Source organism: Bactrocera neohumeralis, unplaced genomic scaffold (assembly GCF_024586455.1).
Source record: "Bactrocera neohumeralis isolate Rockhampton unplaced genomic scaffold, APGP_CSIRO_Bneo_wtdbg2-racon-allhic-juicebox.fasta_v2 cluster09, whole genome shotgun sequence".
NCBI classification, from domain to species: domain Eukaryota; kingdom Metazoa; phylum Arthropoda; class Insecta; order Diptera; family Tephritidae; genus Bactrocera; species Bactrocera neohumeralis.
The window spans coordinates 28,194,287-28,210,677 of NW_026089622.1; the positions used below are offsets into that span (position 1 = coordinate 28,194,287).

General features: G+C 39.3%; 2 protein-coding genes across 2 annotated transcripts in view; one reads left to right on the forward strand and one right to left on the reverse strand.

Moving 5' to 3' along the window:
• The window catches only part of LOC126764051 (xaa-Pro aminopeptidase ApepP), a 141,191-nt gene that overhangs the window by 98,167 nt on the left and 26,633 nt on the right, over positions 1–16,391 (forward strand). The window lies entirely within an intron of this gene.
• LOC126764093 (uncharacterized) lies at positions 5,379–6,672 on the reverse strand. Its single transcript, XM_050481879.1, has 2 exons — positions 5,687–6,672; positions 5,379–5,629 (listed from the first exon to the last, which is right to left on the reverse strand). The coding sequence occupies exons 1-2, from the start codon at positions 6,612–6,614 to the stop codon at positions 5,460–5,462; spliced, it is 1,098 nt and encodes a 365-aa protein (XP_050337836.1). The 5' UTR covers positions 6,615–6,672; the 3' UTR covers positions 5,379–5,459.

Genomic DNA, 16,391 nt, shown 5'->3' on the forward strand with positions numbered 1-16,391 from the left:
AATATGTAAATGACGTATTATGAAATCTCGATTATCACTTTACCATGCGAGAGTATAAAATGTTCGGTGACACCCGAACTTAGCCCTTCCTTACTTGTTTTTTTTTGTGTTTCCACTTGTTTATATAATAGTGAAGCATTTACCACAGCCGTGCCAACCAAAGGATAAAAAGACGCAAATACCACTTCTTAGAGCGCATTTTGATTTTGTATCGTACCTCTAAAGAAATCTAGCAAAACAACACCTCCCATGAATTTGTTATACTCTGCTACAACATTTAGGCAATCGACCGTTATTTGAAGGCCCAATTTCTTATTCAACCAACGATTTTATATTATGTTCCACCAACAATTTTAAGTGATTAGATTACATTTGATCTCTTCACTAATCTAGCTCGTTCTCACTGCCAGATGAACAGATGTTTTTGCCGTTCAAGAACTCACATCGCTTAATATTTATTAAAAGAAAACGTTGTAATATAGTATTTAATTATAAAAGCCGTCTTCTTTTAAATATTTTCCATGCAATGGAAATAATGAACGCATTTTTTTGGAAAGTCAATTTTGAGGTGAATTCAGATTCATTGCTTTTAATTCTTCTGTTTGTTTACATTTTTTTTCTCTTTCTTGTGTCTAAATCATCTGTGATAATGTGATAAATTTCCAATGCTGATAAGTCTTCTTCTTCTTAATTGGCGTAGACACCGCTTACGCGATTATAGCCGAGTTAACAACAGCGCGCCAGTCGTTTCTTCTTTTCGCTGCGTGGCGTCAATTGGATATTCCAAGCGAAGCCAGGTCCTTCTCCACTTGGTCCTTCCAACGGAGTGGAGGTCTTCCTCTTCCTCTGCTTCCCCCGGCGGGTACTGCGTCGAATACTTTCAGAGCTGGAGTGTTTTCATCCATCCGGACAACATGACCTCGCCAGCGTAGCCGCTGTCTTTTAATTCGCTGAACTATGTCATCGTTCCATCGGATGCGATATTCGCCGTGGCCAATGCGCAAAGGACCATAAATCTTTCACAGAATTTTTCTCTCGAAAACTCTTAACGTCGACTCATCGTCGCCCAAGCCTCTGCACCATATACCAGGACGGGAATTATGAGTGACTTATAGAGTTTAGCTTTTGTTCGTCAAGAGAGGACTTTACTTTTCAATTGCCTACTCAGTCCGAAGTAGCACCTGTTGGCAAGAGCAATCCTGCGTTGGATTTCCAGGCTGACATTATTAGTGGTGTTAATGCTGGTTCCTAAATAGGCGAAATTATCTACAACTTCAAAGTTATGACTGTCAACAGTGACGTGAGAGCCAAGTCGCGAGTGCGACGACTGTTTGTTTGATGACAGGAGATATTTCGTCTTGCCCTCGTTTACTGCCAGACCCATTTTCTGTGCTTCCTTGTCCAGCCTGGAGAAAGCAGAACTAACGGCGCGGGTGTTGAGGCCGATGATATCAATATCATCGGCATACGCCAACAGCTGTACACTCTTATAAAAGATGGTACCTTCTCTGTTTAGTTCTGCAGCTCGAACTATTTTCTCCAGAAGCAGGTTGAAGAAGTCGCACGATAGGGAGTCGCCTTGTCTGAAACCTCGTTTGGTATCGAACGGCTCGGAGAGGTCCTTCCCGATCCTGACGGAGCTTTTCGTGTTGTTCAACGTCAGTTTACACAGCCGTATTAGTTTTGCGGGGATACCAAATTCAGACATCGCGGCATAAAGGCAGCTCCTTTTCGTGCTGTCGAAAGCAGCTTTGAAATCGACGAAGAGGTGGTGTGTGTCGATTCTTCTTTCACGGGTCTTTTTCAAGATTTGGCGCATGGTGAATATCTGGTCGGTTGTTGATTTTCCAGGTCTGAAGCCACACTGATAAGGTCCAATCAGTTTGTTGACGGTGGGCTTTAATCTTTCACACAATACGCTCGATAGAACCTTATATGCGATGTTGAGGAGGCTAATCCCACGGTAGTTGGCGCAGATTGTGGGGTCTCCTTTTTTATGGATTGGGCATAGCATACTTAAATTCCAATCGTTGGGCATGCTCTCGTCCGACCATATTTTACAAAGAAGCTGATGCATGCTCCCTATTAGTTCTTCGCCCCCGTGTTTGAATAGCTCGGCCGGTAGTCCGTCGGCCCCTGCCGCTTTGTTGTTCTTGAGGCGGGCAATTGCTATTCGAACTTCTTCATGGTCGGGTAATGGAACGTCTGCTCCATCGTCATCGATTGGGGAATCGGGTTCTCCTTCTCCTGGTGTTGTGCGTTCACTGCCATTCAGCAGGCTGGAGAAGTGTTCCCTCCATAATTTAACTATGCTCTGAGCATCAGTGACTAGATCACCTTTGGGGGTTCTACAAGAGTATACTCCGGTCTTGAAACCTTCTGTAAGCCGCCGCATTTTTTCGTAGAATTTTCGAGCATTACCCCTGTCGGCCAGCTTATCAAGCTCTTCGTACTCACGCATTTCGGCCTCTTTCTTCTTCTGTCTGCAAATGCGTCTCGCTTCCCTCTTCAACTCTCGGTATCTATCCCATCCCGCACGTGTAGTGGTCGATCGTAACGTTGCGAAGTAGGCAGCCTGTTTTCTCTCCGCTGCGACACGGCACTCCTCGTCGTACCAGCTGTTCTTTTGCTCTTTCCGAAAACCACGTACGTATGGAATTAGAAATGCCGTCCCACAGTTCCCCTATACCGAGTTGTTGACGAGTGCTCTCAGAGAGCAGGAGTGCAAGCCGAGTAGAAAATCGTTCGGCAGTCTGTTGTGATTGCAGCTTTTCGAACCTTCCTTGTGTTTGTTGGCGTGCGTTTTTTGCTGCACAGAGGCGAGTGCGAATCTTAGCTGCAACAAGATAGTGGTCCGAGTCGATGTTAGGACCTCGGAGCGCACGCACATCTAAAACACTGGAGACGTGTCTTCCATCTATCACAACATGATCGATCTGGTTGGTAGTTTTTCGATCCGGCGACAGCCAGGTAGCTTGATGAATCTTCTTATGCTGGAATCTAGTACTACAGATAACCATATTTCGGGCTCCGGCGAAGTCAATCAGCCTCAACCCATTTGGGGATGTTTCGTCGTGGAGGCTGAATTTACCGACCGTAGTGCCAAATATACCTTCTTTGCCCACCCTGGCGTTAAAGTCGCCAAGCACGAGTTTGACATCGTGGCGGGGGCAGCTCTCATAAACGCGCTCCAAGCGCTCATAGAAGGCATCTTTGGTCACATCGTCCTTCTCTTCCGTCGGGGCGTGGGCGCAAATCAGCGATATGTTGAAGAACCTCGCTTTGATGCGGATTGTGGCTATACGTTCATTCACCGGAGTGAATGATTGTACTACTGATGCTGATAAGTAGATGGTGCTAAATCAGAGTCGCACTATGAGTTTTAGCGTAGATTAGATTCAAATTATCCCATTATTGTATGGCAAAATCTTGTTGAAATTTTAGGATTAGTGGGATAAACTACTCAACAGCTGAAATATTGTGATTAAGTGTCGGTCTGAACACGGTATTATTATCTCTCCAAGAAACTACAGATATATGAAAATTATCCACGTTTACAGCATATTCAAGGGATTATCCGCGTTTTTTCATCACAATTTTCTCGTCCGGAAGCTTTAAATTGGGAATTCAGTTCCGACGAACTGTTCCCAGTGAGTAAATTCCACGTTTAGATAGGGCAATGTTAAAGATGTGTAGTAATTATCAAAAAACACAACTTTGTAGTTTTTTGTTGGGATATATAGTAATCTTATGACTATGTTGGCACTTGGTCCCAAATCAATTTCCTCAGGAAGTTTATTGAGGCTATCGTTTTCTTGGCGAGTATATATTTCGAAGTTGTACTTATATCTAGATATACCAGCCAAAACATACAACTTAAATTTCCATTTATGTGGCTTTATTAGAAGATATTTTTTCAAGTATGATTTACATTTAGTAGCGCATAATTGTTCATCGACAGATAAGCAATTCTGGGAGGGAATTGATTTATGTTTTTCAACCAAATGGTTTACAACAGAGCGTAGTTTGAAAAGTCTATCGAAGCTTGGATCATTTTTGTCTTTCATTTCATCATTGTTGTTGAAATGCTACATTGATTTAATTTTTTACAATTTATTCACTGACGTAGTGTCCGGTATTAATTTGTTGCCTACTATTGGCACCCACATCCTCGAATATAAGGGATTTGAACAATAGACATCACAATACATATCCTTAAAAACTTTTTAGATTTTCTTTGTATACATTTTTAATTTTCTCTAGTTGTTTTGAAAAGTGTATAAATTTTGTTAGATGAACTATTAACTCAATGAGATCAGTTGAAAAAACATATAATGTAAAACGTAGCTGCATTGGTCTGTAAAATTTAAAAGATGTGGCCTCCTAGCAGGGTTGTTATGGAAATAGAAATAACTCCCGGAATCACTAGACATTAATCCTATTCAAAATAACTGGAACTTTTTGAAATTCGTATTCGAAAACATCGAATTTCATCAAAATAAGGCAAAAAACTGGATCATCGACTTAGTGGGTCAAAATATCCGGAAATAATACTAGAAATCGAGTGGAAAGCATACGTCGACGTCTAGGGACAATAATAGCAACAAAATGTAGGCCAAAAACCGCTAAAACTATTGCAAATACTTTTGATTTATATAAATAATTACACTGTCCAACAGCATTTTTGGAACAGAATAGCGACCCTATAATTCTGAAAGGGTATGTTGAGTAGATCATTTTTGTAGAACAAACTTATGGTCCAGCACGTCTGAGTTTTTTTTTACAGTGGGTCAAACTTTTCATTTTTTGGTCGAAGGGAGCATTATACTATATGAAAAAAATGTTGTAAGTTAATGTCTGAGAGAATTCTTATGGTAAGAGTTGTATTGTGGAATTGTATGAGGATTATTTTTGTGGAAGATCTTAACCCTCTAACTCGTTTCATTAGGGGTCAATTTGACCCTTTTTTCGAGAAAATCAAAAAATACCCTTTAAAAAAGGACATTTAAGGATTAAAATATTCTACGAAAATGTTTGGCGGAAAATTTCAGTGGGGGTCACCAAAGACACCATTGTTGTAAATAAAGCTCTTTACGATTGATAAAAAAATTATAATTTTGTTTTAATAGTGGTTTATTATAGTATGTACATATTAATTTTTTTGCTTCAGCAGTAGTAGGACAATGGATTAAGGATTAAACTTAATATGCTTTCCTGTATTTAGCTTGACGTGAATGTTCCGAAGTGTCAAGGTTTCTGTACAAGCCCCATACGTATTCAGCAAGCATTACACTTTGGGATTTCCCTTTGAATCTTTCTTCCAATACCTTTATATCCTGATGAAACCTTTCACCGTGTTCATCTGAAACCGCTCCAAGGTTTTCTTTAAAAAAAATTGAGATGAGAGTGCAGAAAATGCAGCTTTAGTGACATCTTAACGCCAATATTGTTAAAACCGATTAGCATGCTTTCAATATTTTTTCTGCATAGTTTTGTGCTTTTGAGTTTCCAAGGAATTCTGATATAACCAGCTGCATAAAGTCAAATGCTGTCTTTTGCATATCCGACAGATGACCATAAAATTCTTCATCTTGTAATAATTTTCTTATATCGGGTCCAACGAGCATTCCTAGAAAAGGTAGTTTACATTAAATGAAATAAATTATTTCTTAAAACCGTATTTTACCTTCTTTTAATTTTGCTGCAGATAATCTGGGGAAAATTGTTTGAATGCGTTTGAAAGCATATCCTTGTGTATTTAAGCTTTTAATAAAATTTTTCACCACGCCCAACTTAATATGCAGCGGTGGAAGTATGACCTTATCTTTTGGGACAAGAGATTCATGGATTACATTTAAGTCACCAATAATATTTTCTTTACGTTCTTCGAAATATTTAATATGATAATGGCTGCTGGTAGCACGTGAATCCCATTTACAAAGAAAGCACATATATTTTGTGTATCCTGTTTGCATTCCAGTCAATATTGCAATCATTTTGAAGTCTGCGCATACTTCCCATTTATATTTATAGTATTCAATTTTATTTAAGAGATTTGAAATATTTGCGTATGTTTCATCCTTTTTTGTGGAATACGCAACCGGTATTGATGGATGCTGATTTCCATTGTGCAGTAAAACTGCTTTTAAGCTGTGTTTCGAACTATCTATAAATAGTCGCCAAGCGGAAGAGTCCAGTGGAAGCTTTAGATATCTTAGAACCTCTTCAATACTGCAACAGTATACAAGTTCTTCTGATTTTTTAAAATAACTTTCCAAATCGGCGTGTCTTTTTCTTGGCGATGTAACTTTTACATCGGCTTTTATCAAATTCCTGTTTTTCAATCTGGAACATAATATTTCAGCTTTCTCTTTTGTTAGTCCTAAATCTCTTACAAGATCTTCAAAATAAGCTTGGTCTATCAAATTAGGACATATGTTTAAACCACCAGGAGGCAAGTAGCTTATATCTGATATGTTTTCAACCGCCGCTGTTATTTCTGTATTGGCGTAAGTCATATTGGCCGAAAATGTATGTGTAGGCGGTTGAGGCACCGGAACACCTTCACAGCGCACTTCTGGTAAAATGACATTATTTGTTGCTTCGTATGTCATTATCGCGTAGTGCCTTTGGCTTCTACCAAATTTGTAATTTACGCAGAAATAGCATGTATCTGATTTGTGATTTTCAGGTTCAATCCATACAATAGGCGCAGAAAATGGCAGCACCTTAGTACCGCCTTTGTACCAGGTCAAAAGACCACTTTCGCAAGTAGTACATACAGTTTTTGGTATCCAAGCTTCACATAAAAATCGTATTCCAAAGAAAAGAAAATATGGTTCTTCAATTGTAGGGAATATCTTTCTTCTGCTTTGAAGGTGCGTAAAATGTCCACAAATAAAACAAAACCAATCTCTTAATTTGCAAACAGAATCCGCCATGCTTATTTAAGCTTTAATTGTTCTTTTTTTATATTAATTTTTGTAAAAATCACACCCGATATGTACTGCTTAGTAAGTCAATTATGCTTAATTTTATCACACCTGATTTGTAAGTCACAGCCGACTAGACGCGAGAAGTCAGTGTTTGGCCCGGCCGAACTTGACGACGTTTTCACCTACTTTGTATATGTTGGCGTGTAATTTTTTATCAATCGTAAAGAGCTTTATTTACAACAATGGTGTCTTTGGTGACCCCCACTGAAATTTTCCGCCAAACATTTTCGTAGAATATTTTAATCCTTAAATGTCCTTTTTTAAAGGATATTTTTAGATTTTCTCGAAAAAAGGGTCAAATTGACCCATAAAGAAACCAGTTAGAGGGTTAAGATCTTCCACAAAAATAATCCTCATACAATTCCACAATACAACTCTGACCATAAGAATTCTCTCAGACATTAACTTACAACATTTTTTCATATAGTATAATGCTCCCTTCGACCAAAAAATGAAAACTTTGACCCACTGTAAAAAAAAACTCAGACGTGCTGGACCATAAGTTTGTTCTACAAAAATGATCTACTCAACATACCCTTTCAGAATTATGGAGTCGCTATTCTGTTCCATTCAAAAAGTCTTCATTTGTTGGACAGTGTTATTGGTGTACGTAAACTTTTTTAAGATGAATTAGGCGCATTTTAAGCTTTAGCTTTAATTTTTTTTTTATTTTTGTAAAAAAAAATAATTTGATATGCTATATTTAATGCTAAATATATGTATATATCTTGAAATGGAAAGAAAAAAACCACAAAATTTATTAATTTTAAAACAAATAAACGTGTCGTAATTTAATAGAACTTCTTCTTCTTCTTTACTGGCGTAGACACCGCTTACGTGATTATAGCCGAGTTAACAACAGCGCCAGTCGTTTCTTCTTTTCGCTACGTGGCGCCAATTGGATATTCCAAGCGAAGCCAGGTCCTTCTCCACTTGGTCCTTCCAACGGAGTGGAGGTCTTCCTCTTCCTCTGCTTCCCCTGGCGAGTACTGCGTCGAATACTTGCAGAGCTGGAGTGTTTTCGTCCATTCGGTCAACATGACCTAGCCAACGTAGCCGTATCTCATACAGCTCATCGTTGCATTGAATGCGATATTCGCCGTGGACAAGGCGCACAGGACTATAAATCTTTCGCTGAACTTTTTTCTCGAAAGCTCGCAACGTCGACTCATCAGTTGTTGTCATCGTCCAAGCCTCTGCACCATATAGCAGGACGGGAATTATGAGTGACTTTTAGAGTTTGGTTTTTGTTCGTCGAGAGAGAACTTTGCTTCTCAATTGCCTACTCAGTCCGAAGTAGCACCTGTTGGCAAGAGTTATCCTGCTTTGGATTTCCAGGCTGTTGTTGTTGGTGGTGTTTATGCTGGTTCCAAGATAGACGAAATTATCTACGACTTCAAAGTTATGACTGTCAACAGTGACGTGGGAGCCTAGTCGCGAGTGCGACGACTGTTTGTTTGATGACAGGAGATATTTCGTCTTACCGTCGTTCACTGCCAGACTCATTTGTTTTGCTTCCTTGTCCAGTCTTGAGAAAGCAGAACTAACGGCGCGGGTGTTGAGGCCAATGATATCAATATCATCGGCATACGCCAACAGCTGTACACTCTTATAAAAAATTATACCTGCTCGATTAAGTCCTGCAGCTCGAAATATTTTCTCCAGCAGCAGGTTAAAGAAGTCGCAAGATAGGGAGTCACCTTGTCTGAAACCTCGTTTGGTATCAAACGGCTCGGAGAGGTTCTTCCCGATCCTGACGGAGCTTTTGGTATTGCTCAACGTCAGTTTACACAGCCGTATTGGTTTTGCGGGTATACCAAATTCAGACATCGCGGCATAAAGGCAGCTCCTTTTCGTGCTGTCGAAAGCAGCTTTGAAATCGACGAAGAGGAGTTGTGTGTCGATTATCCTTTCACGAGTCTTTTCCAAGATTTGACGCATGGTGAATATCTGGTCGGTTGTTGATTTGCCAGGTCTAAAGCCACACTGATAAGGTCCAATCAGTTTGTTGACGGTGGGCTTTAATCTTTACACAATACACACACAGTAATTCTCTGTGTCTAAAATAAATAAATAAAGAAGTAAAACAATTTTTAAAAAGCAATCTGTACCCAGTCTCTATTACAAAATTTAATACAGAATTAAGAATATATATTTATATTAAGAGGCAAAAAACAAGAAACAAGGGTTTAAAAAATTTCAGAGAAAATTAAAAAAAAAATGATACAGTTTTTCCAGCCTATCCTAATAGGAAGAATATTCTCCTCCTGACAAAAAGAGTTAAAACAACATTTGAGTCACAGTTGTTGCAGCAGAGATAGGGTCTGACATGCTTCATTCTATTGAATGTAATTTGGCCTACTCCTATTATGTGACAGGTGGATACAAATTCTCTATTAAAAATATCTTCTAACTCTTTAATATAGTCTAAAAATCTCTGGGGTGGTTTAATTAAATTACACCTGTCAATTTGCCTCTGCTGAATGAAATAAAAATCAGTTGAAACCTCTTCTTCTCCTAAATAAGGTAATGGTTGAATACAAGTGTGTGTCTTAAAAACTTTTAAATAAAGATAACCGCAAAAGTATGCATATGCATTTGCTTTAAGAAAATCTACTTCTACATCCTCTAATTTTGCCTGATGGTCTAACCTTAGCCTATTAAATTCGTGTTCTGGTCGAAGTAAACCCTAAAAGCCAAGATAAATCATGGACTAAATTATCATTGCACACACTTTGGAGAATTTGGTTTGATAAATCTGGAGAAAATGTTCGTTCTGAGCTAGCGGTTCACAGTTTCCTTTTATAACTATGCCTGCATATCGCAATCCCAATGACTTCCTAAACAAATTACAGAACATGTAAGGTGTTATTCTTACACTTCTGCCACCCCCTCTCCTAATCTGTCCAAAATAATGCTCTAAGCTATCCTGACAAAGCCGTCTCGTCTGTAGGTGAGTGAAGCCTGCGTGTGACAAAAAGCGCCACAAACGTTACAAACTAGATATATTTGTTTTCCAACCATTTATATAATTAAAATTATTGGTTATGTCAGACCCTGCTTCATCTTTTATCCTAATTGTTTTTAAGATGTCGGCAGCCTCACGAAGAAATTGTGTTTGCTCTGGGGTGCCTGAAAAAACTTGTTTACACGGTAAAATTGCATCAAAATTCCGACTGTTAAATAGGTCAAATAACTTGTTTATAAACAAAATATATTCTGCAGTATTGCAAAAAGTAGGAGATGGGGAAGTCAACCGCCCTACACTATAAACTGCGAGCATACCGGAAGCGACAGTGTCGCTGAAAACTTGGGTAGCTAGTTTAACATTCATCATTTTCCGAAAATTGTTGGGAAAAAGGTGCGCATCGGTAAGCTTGGGTGCATACCGGACAGGATTTTGGGAGTCTTTATTGTAAAAATGTGCAATATCGGACCAGCTAACTAAGCGCGATTTAAAACTAACTCTATTTTTAAAGTTTTCTGAACAATTCCTAACACTCTTTATAAGATGCGGACAATCATTGAAAAAGTATACTTCCTTGCCATTTATCTGAAAATAGGCACGCGCTTCAGAAACTCCTAACACTCGAGCTAAATTGAAAAAATTCGACCCCTGATCACAAACAAAATGGCAAGGTATTAGACCTATATTCTGCAATTGGGTAATGGCCTGAAAAATATATTTTTTGGCAACATCACCTTTACAGGAACCATGGACGATGAAATAAGCTAGAGGATGGGTCCAAGGCTCGCCACCGATACCTCGAACCAAAAGAGTCATTGCACTGGTACCTATTCTACAAGTTCGATTTTCATCGCCATAATCTTCTAATCCTACAATTTTATCATACTTTGGCAAGTATTGCATATGACTCTTCAGAGCCATTTCATCACATAAAATGGACACATATTTTTGTTGAGTTATAAAGCCCCGGCTTCTCAACTCTAAACACTTGAGAGTACTGTTATTACAACCTGGGTCACAGGGCCGTTCTGAAACGAACTCATCAAGTGTTCTCTCTTTAGACTGTCTATAAGCCTGTCTATAAGCTAAGGGAGACAGAAAGTATACCCTTAAAGCTAATGTTTTGAAATAGCTGTCGAATCTACGACCTTTGGGTGCCTATTATTATTTTTTAAACTATTTTCTACTATGGCACTAATCTGTGAGGGAAGCTGGCTACATAAATGCATAGTAGAATTCCGTGTCTTTTATTATACCTTGAACAGGGTATATTAAGTTTGTCACGAAGTTTGTAACACCCAGAAGGAATCGTCGGAAACCCTATAAAGTATATATATAAATGATCAGTATGTCGAGCTGAGTCGATTTAGCCATGTTCGTCTGTCTGTCCGTCTGTCTGTCTGTATATAAATTATGAATAACCGTCTTGTTTCTTTATTATTATCACTTTATTAATCAGATCATGCTGTCTGATGAGTTCTCTCTTACAAACTGAACCTTTCATTCTAAAGCTAATGTCTTAAATAAGTCCCTGCACCTTATCTTAGTTGTTGTGTCCCGCCATTCGTTGTTAGTAGTAGTTGTAGAATTATTGCAGCGGATACGACACCGACGCTTACGTTGGCAGTTTGCCGCTACCGCTGTGCCTTACCCGTCAGCGTGGGAATGTGGATTCGCTGACTCAGGCCACGCGCGGACTTTGTTGTTGACAAAGTGCTGCTTATGTTAACTGCTAGCTGCCAGCGTGAGAATTTGGATTCGCTGACTGAGGCCACGCGCGGACTTTATTGTTGACAAAGGGCAGCTTATGTTAACTCCTCCCCTTCTAAATGAAGGCCGTCCACGGACTTCTTAAGATTGTTTATGACGTTCTGAAGATTCTGGGATTTGCGTCTTCTTTTTCGCTCTCGGTATAGTTTAATTAGACCGTAACAGAAAATTAGTATGACAATGCTAGTGAGACCTGATATCGTTGGTCCTATCATAGTCCTCCCTTCGATTTTCCCTATAAAACGCAGGTTTTCCATTCTTATCTTGTAAAGGTATGGAAGACTCAAAATCTCTTGATGACTGGTGATATAGAGGAGCGCCGTCGTTGCTGATCCTGGTAATTTTTTAAACATGCCGTTTACGTTTTTGAAGTAGGGTCCATTAATTGGAATCTCATTTTCGAAGGAAAATAAATAAGTTCCCTTTATGGTCTTCTCGGTGTCTGCGATAGTCTTGACCACCATAATTGGTTCAAGGTAGCTAGGGCGAGTGCTGCAGTGGGCAACATTACCAGATTGAAGCAGCTGCGCGCACGTTGGATGTTGTAATTTTGATGTGAGCGTTGCGCTGCAATTTCCAATCGCCAAAATTTGATTATGACAATCGGCAACATTGTTGTCATTCCCAAGGTGCAGGATTGTTCCGTTGTGTTGGACAAGAAAGATAATAATTTTCTTACAGACTAGTACTGGCTTGGGATATTTGATAATAAAATGTAGAAGATTACCGTCTAATAGAACCTTAATATATGATACCTCCATTAAATCAGTGATAGTTGTGTTTGTAGAGTGCATTTCAATAATGTTTTTATATCATTTGAGTTTAACAACATGGGATTTATTATCCCTATCTTTGCAAGGGTAGTAGTTCAAATTAAAGTTTCAATTTCATTTATAATGATCCTATTTCTTGCAAGCAACATTTCATACAAGTGACCAGTGTCGATCTGTCCAGCTTTTGAGTTTTTAATGATGTGGTTAGCCGTTTCCGTCAGTTCATTTATCTTTTCTTGTATCCTTGTGTTTATTTCTACCTGATGTCGCTCTGAGTCTACGAGTTCCTGTTGTCGGAACTTTAAGTTTTCGGAATCGTCAAAGTCAGGCGTACCTGCGATAACCTTTAGGGCAGTACCCAAAACGTTAATGCTCCTAGCCTGCCTGTGATGGATGTCCAGTGTTGTCAGAAGCACCTTTATATGTTCAATGTCTGCGTCGAGTAACATTCTCATATGGGATAGAGGGAATTGCGTTGCTAAGCCTTTGGTTTCCTCAACTATTCCCTTGTATACTGTAAGATTAGTTGTATGCCTTAGATAGCCAAATTCCTCCCAAATCGTCGCGTCACCATCCTGAATCGGTATGTAGTCGGAAGTCGAATAGTCGGTCAATTTTGCTGTCGTCGTTTGAATAAGGAGTATCGCAATCAGTATCCTGAAAGATAGTGTGAAAGAAGCTTAAATAATTCACCCTATGCTATTTAAAGAATTCTAAAATATGCTAAGAATTTTTCCTTTACTTTAGGTTGTCCTTGTGGACCACCCTCCCTTTTATGAAAACCGTGGTACCCAAGTCTGCTTCAACTTTCTCCTCAACATATAAAGGGGATAATTTATTTCCGAGTCGTCTGTTAGTCTTTCCCAATACTCTTTCCCCCACGTCGAATACTCTATTCCGTCTGGAGGGGTTATTCCTATCCATTTGTGCTTGTTGAGCCTTCATTATTTTCATGGTTATCTCATTCCTCAGTTCGGGTGGGTTGGCGTGAAGTATTTCGATTGGTTTCATATTGGTCACCGAGTGAATCGTTCGATTATATTCAGTTGTTGCCATTAATATGAGGTCTGTCGTCTCGTTAACTTTCCTGTGCAGTTTCAAACATCTGGCTATCTCCAAAAGCGTACTATGGAGGCGTTCAACCTGCCCGTTCGACGTGCTATGAAGGGGTGGTGCGTTTACGATGTCTACACCAAAACTATTCTTCAACAATGTGGTTATCGTTTCAGAATTTAGAGATATTATCACAATAAATTGTTTTTGTGTTTGGAAATATATTCATTAACTGAAAGTACCTGTTATCTGTCGAAAAGATATCAATGTGCAACATTTCCCAGGTATAGGAGGGATTTGGAGTTACACCATGTTCCTGCTTACGTGGGTGTCTGTCGTATTTGGCCTTACCACAGATCCTACAATTCGCGACAACTTCATTCGCCAAATTTGTCATCTTTGGGAAATAGTAATCGGAGAGGATTTGTTTAATATTCTCCTGGGCTGCTCTGTGAGCTCGATTGTGCTCAGCAACAACAATCTCCCTCTGCTCGTTTTTGTTGACAATATCAGACACCATGTTTTTGCAGTGCCAAAACTTTGTTGACGGAAAACTCCTTACCAATTCATGTTGTATGCTGGCCAATGTTGGTAGATCGCAATGTATGGCATTTACCACATTTGGGTTTACAGCTATTTTTATCTCCTCAATAAGGTGCTTCCTATTTGTAAATTGAATTATATGACGAGTTTTATTGCCGAAGTATATGAAATTCCGTCTTAAAGTCATGTCTGCTTCTTCTAAAACGATTTGGTTTCGGAAGCAATTTAATGGTTTCTCAGTTCCTTCTATCGTATAGGATAGTGACATTTCGCTTTGGACTGTAGCCAAATCTGATTGGGCATCCTCCTCTAGAGCGTGGATGTTCTGTCATGATAGCGCGTCAGCAACATGATTTTCCTTGCCCGGTTTGTAAAAAATTTTAGCGTTGTGCTCGTCGATAAACGCTTTCCAGCGTTTAATTTTGGCATTTGGGTTTCGGGCTGAAACCGCAAACGTAAGTGGCTGATGGTCTGTAAAAATGTTTAAATTTTTTACGCAATAGAGATAGGTTCTAAGGCTTTTTAGGGCCCAGACTATGGCAAGTAACTCGCGTTCGTTAGTTGCGAAGTTTTGCTCACGATCTTTCAAAGTCCTTGAAATAAAGGTGAGGCCTATTGTCTTGTGACAGTACTGCCCCTCTACCCAAAGATGAAGCGTCTGTCATTAGATCAAATGGCTTCCTGAAGTCTGGGTAGAGTAACATAACATCCTCCGATGTAAGGACTTCCTTCAATTTGTTAAAAGCAAGTGATTGTTTTTCGTCTAATTCCACTTTAATCTTTTTCGATTGTGTGGCGCTAACCTTGCCGGGAAAGCGGTATTTTCCCTATCGGATTCTGCGAGAGTTATTTGGTGGAAGCCCGATTTTAGGTCGAGTGTTGTGAAATACTTGGCCTTTCCTAGATTTGATAGTATTACGGTTACATTGGGGATGGGATATATGTCATCGATGGTTTTTTCGTTTAATTTTCTGAAGTCTATTAGAAGACGTTTCTTCACATTGCCTTGTTCGTCCATTCCTTTTTTATCTACAACCCATATTGGGTTGTTGTATGGTGACCTAGACGGTCGGATAATACCATTGTTTAGTAAATCGCGAATTTCAGTATTCACGAATTCCGCTACACCCATTGGATAAGGGTATAGCTTAGAATACACCGGGTCGTCACTTTCGGTGCGAATAGTGGCGACAATATTTGTGTTAAGTGGTAGGGCCTCATTATGATCAGAAAAAACGCGTAATAAATTTTTCACCACTTTCTGAAATTTGCCCCTTACAACGTCGGGGACTTCTATGTCCTCTACTCGTGTGAAATTCACATTTGCACACTTTAAAAACTTTATTTCTTCTGAGCCATTATTAGTTATTATTTTTTTTTTTGATTTTAGATCTTTTGTTGCGTTTGTTTGGGATCATAAAAAAGGTACTGTTTGTGTCGAAAAGGTTTACCGTGCATTTTTCTTTAATGTGAGTAAAACCATGGATTGACTTTACCAAGAAAGAATTTTCGACAGGTGCTATGTGCTTAAGCACTTTTAGAGGCTTTATATAGTTCTTTAATGCCCCCGTATCAATGAATAATTTTAGTTTTCTCCCTGCAATTGTTCTTTTAATGAAGGGTAGCAAGGAGTCCTGTCTAAAAAATTTAACTGGTTAGGTTCAGTAAGGTCGTCTTCGATTGATGAGGCCTCTGAGTTTGCTACCTCATGATACGTCGTATCTTCTTGATTAGAAGTAGAATTTACGTTTGGCAGGTAGTTAACCCGTTGTTGATTTGGTCCAGCGAATTTTGCAGAACCATTACCTGGTCTCTTCACTGTCTGCCCGTATTTTTGATTGTGATTATTAGGATATCGAGATGAGTATCCACTATTTTTCTGTTGTGCTGTAGGTTCTCTGAAGCGTTGCGAGGTATCAACGTCCATTGGCTGTACTGGCTCTAGTTTCGGCGGAGTCCTGCTGTTGAAGTCCCGCGTTCTGTTAAAATGGGGATTTTTCGCAAGATACGTGTCATTTGTCTGATATCTACTACTTGTACCTTTTTGCCTAGATTGCTCTATATTTAGCCTTTGGGCTTTGTCCTCCAGGCTCCTGGCATATGTGCTTGCGAACTGGTATCGCTCATGGTTAGATTCCACCTCCTGTGCTAACGCTACAGATGAAAGGTAGATCTTTAAGCCGGGCTGAGAATAACACATCACTAAGGGGTTTCTTAGTCCCTGAAATAAATACGCGTGATGCATCCATTCTGTATTTTTCGTTTAGTGATGCAGCAATTGATTTTTCG

Excerpts from the sequence above, each read along its gene's own strand:
- LOC126764093 (XM_050481879.1), bottom strand. The coding sequence starts at position 6,614 with ATGACATACGAAGCAACAAATAATGTCATTTTACCAGAAGTGCGCTGT. Across the intron at positions 5,630-5,686 it reads TGCAGCAAAATTAAAAGAAG|GAATGCTCGTTGGACCCGAT; the intron begins GTAAAATACGGT and ends TACCTTTTCTAG.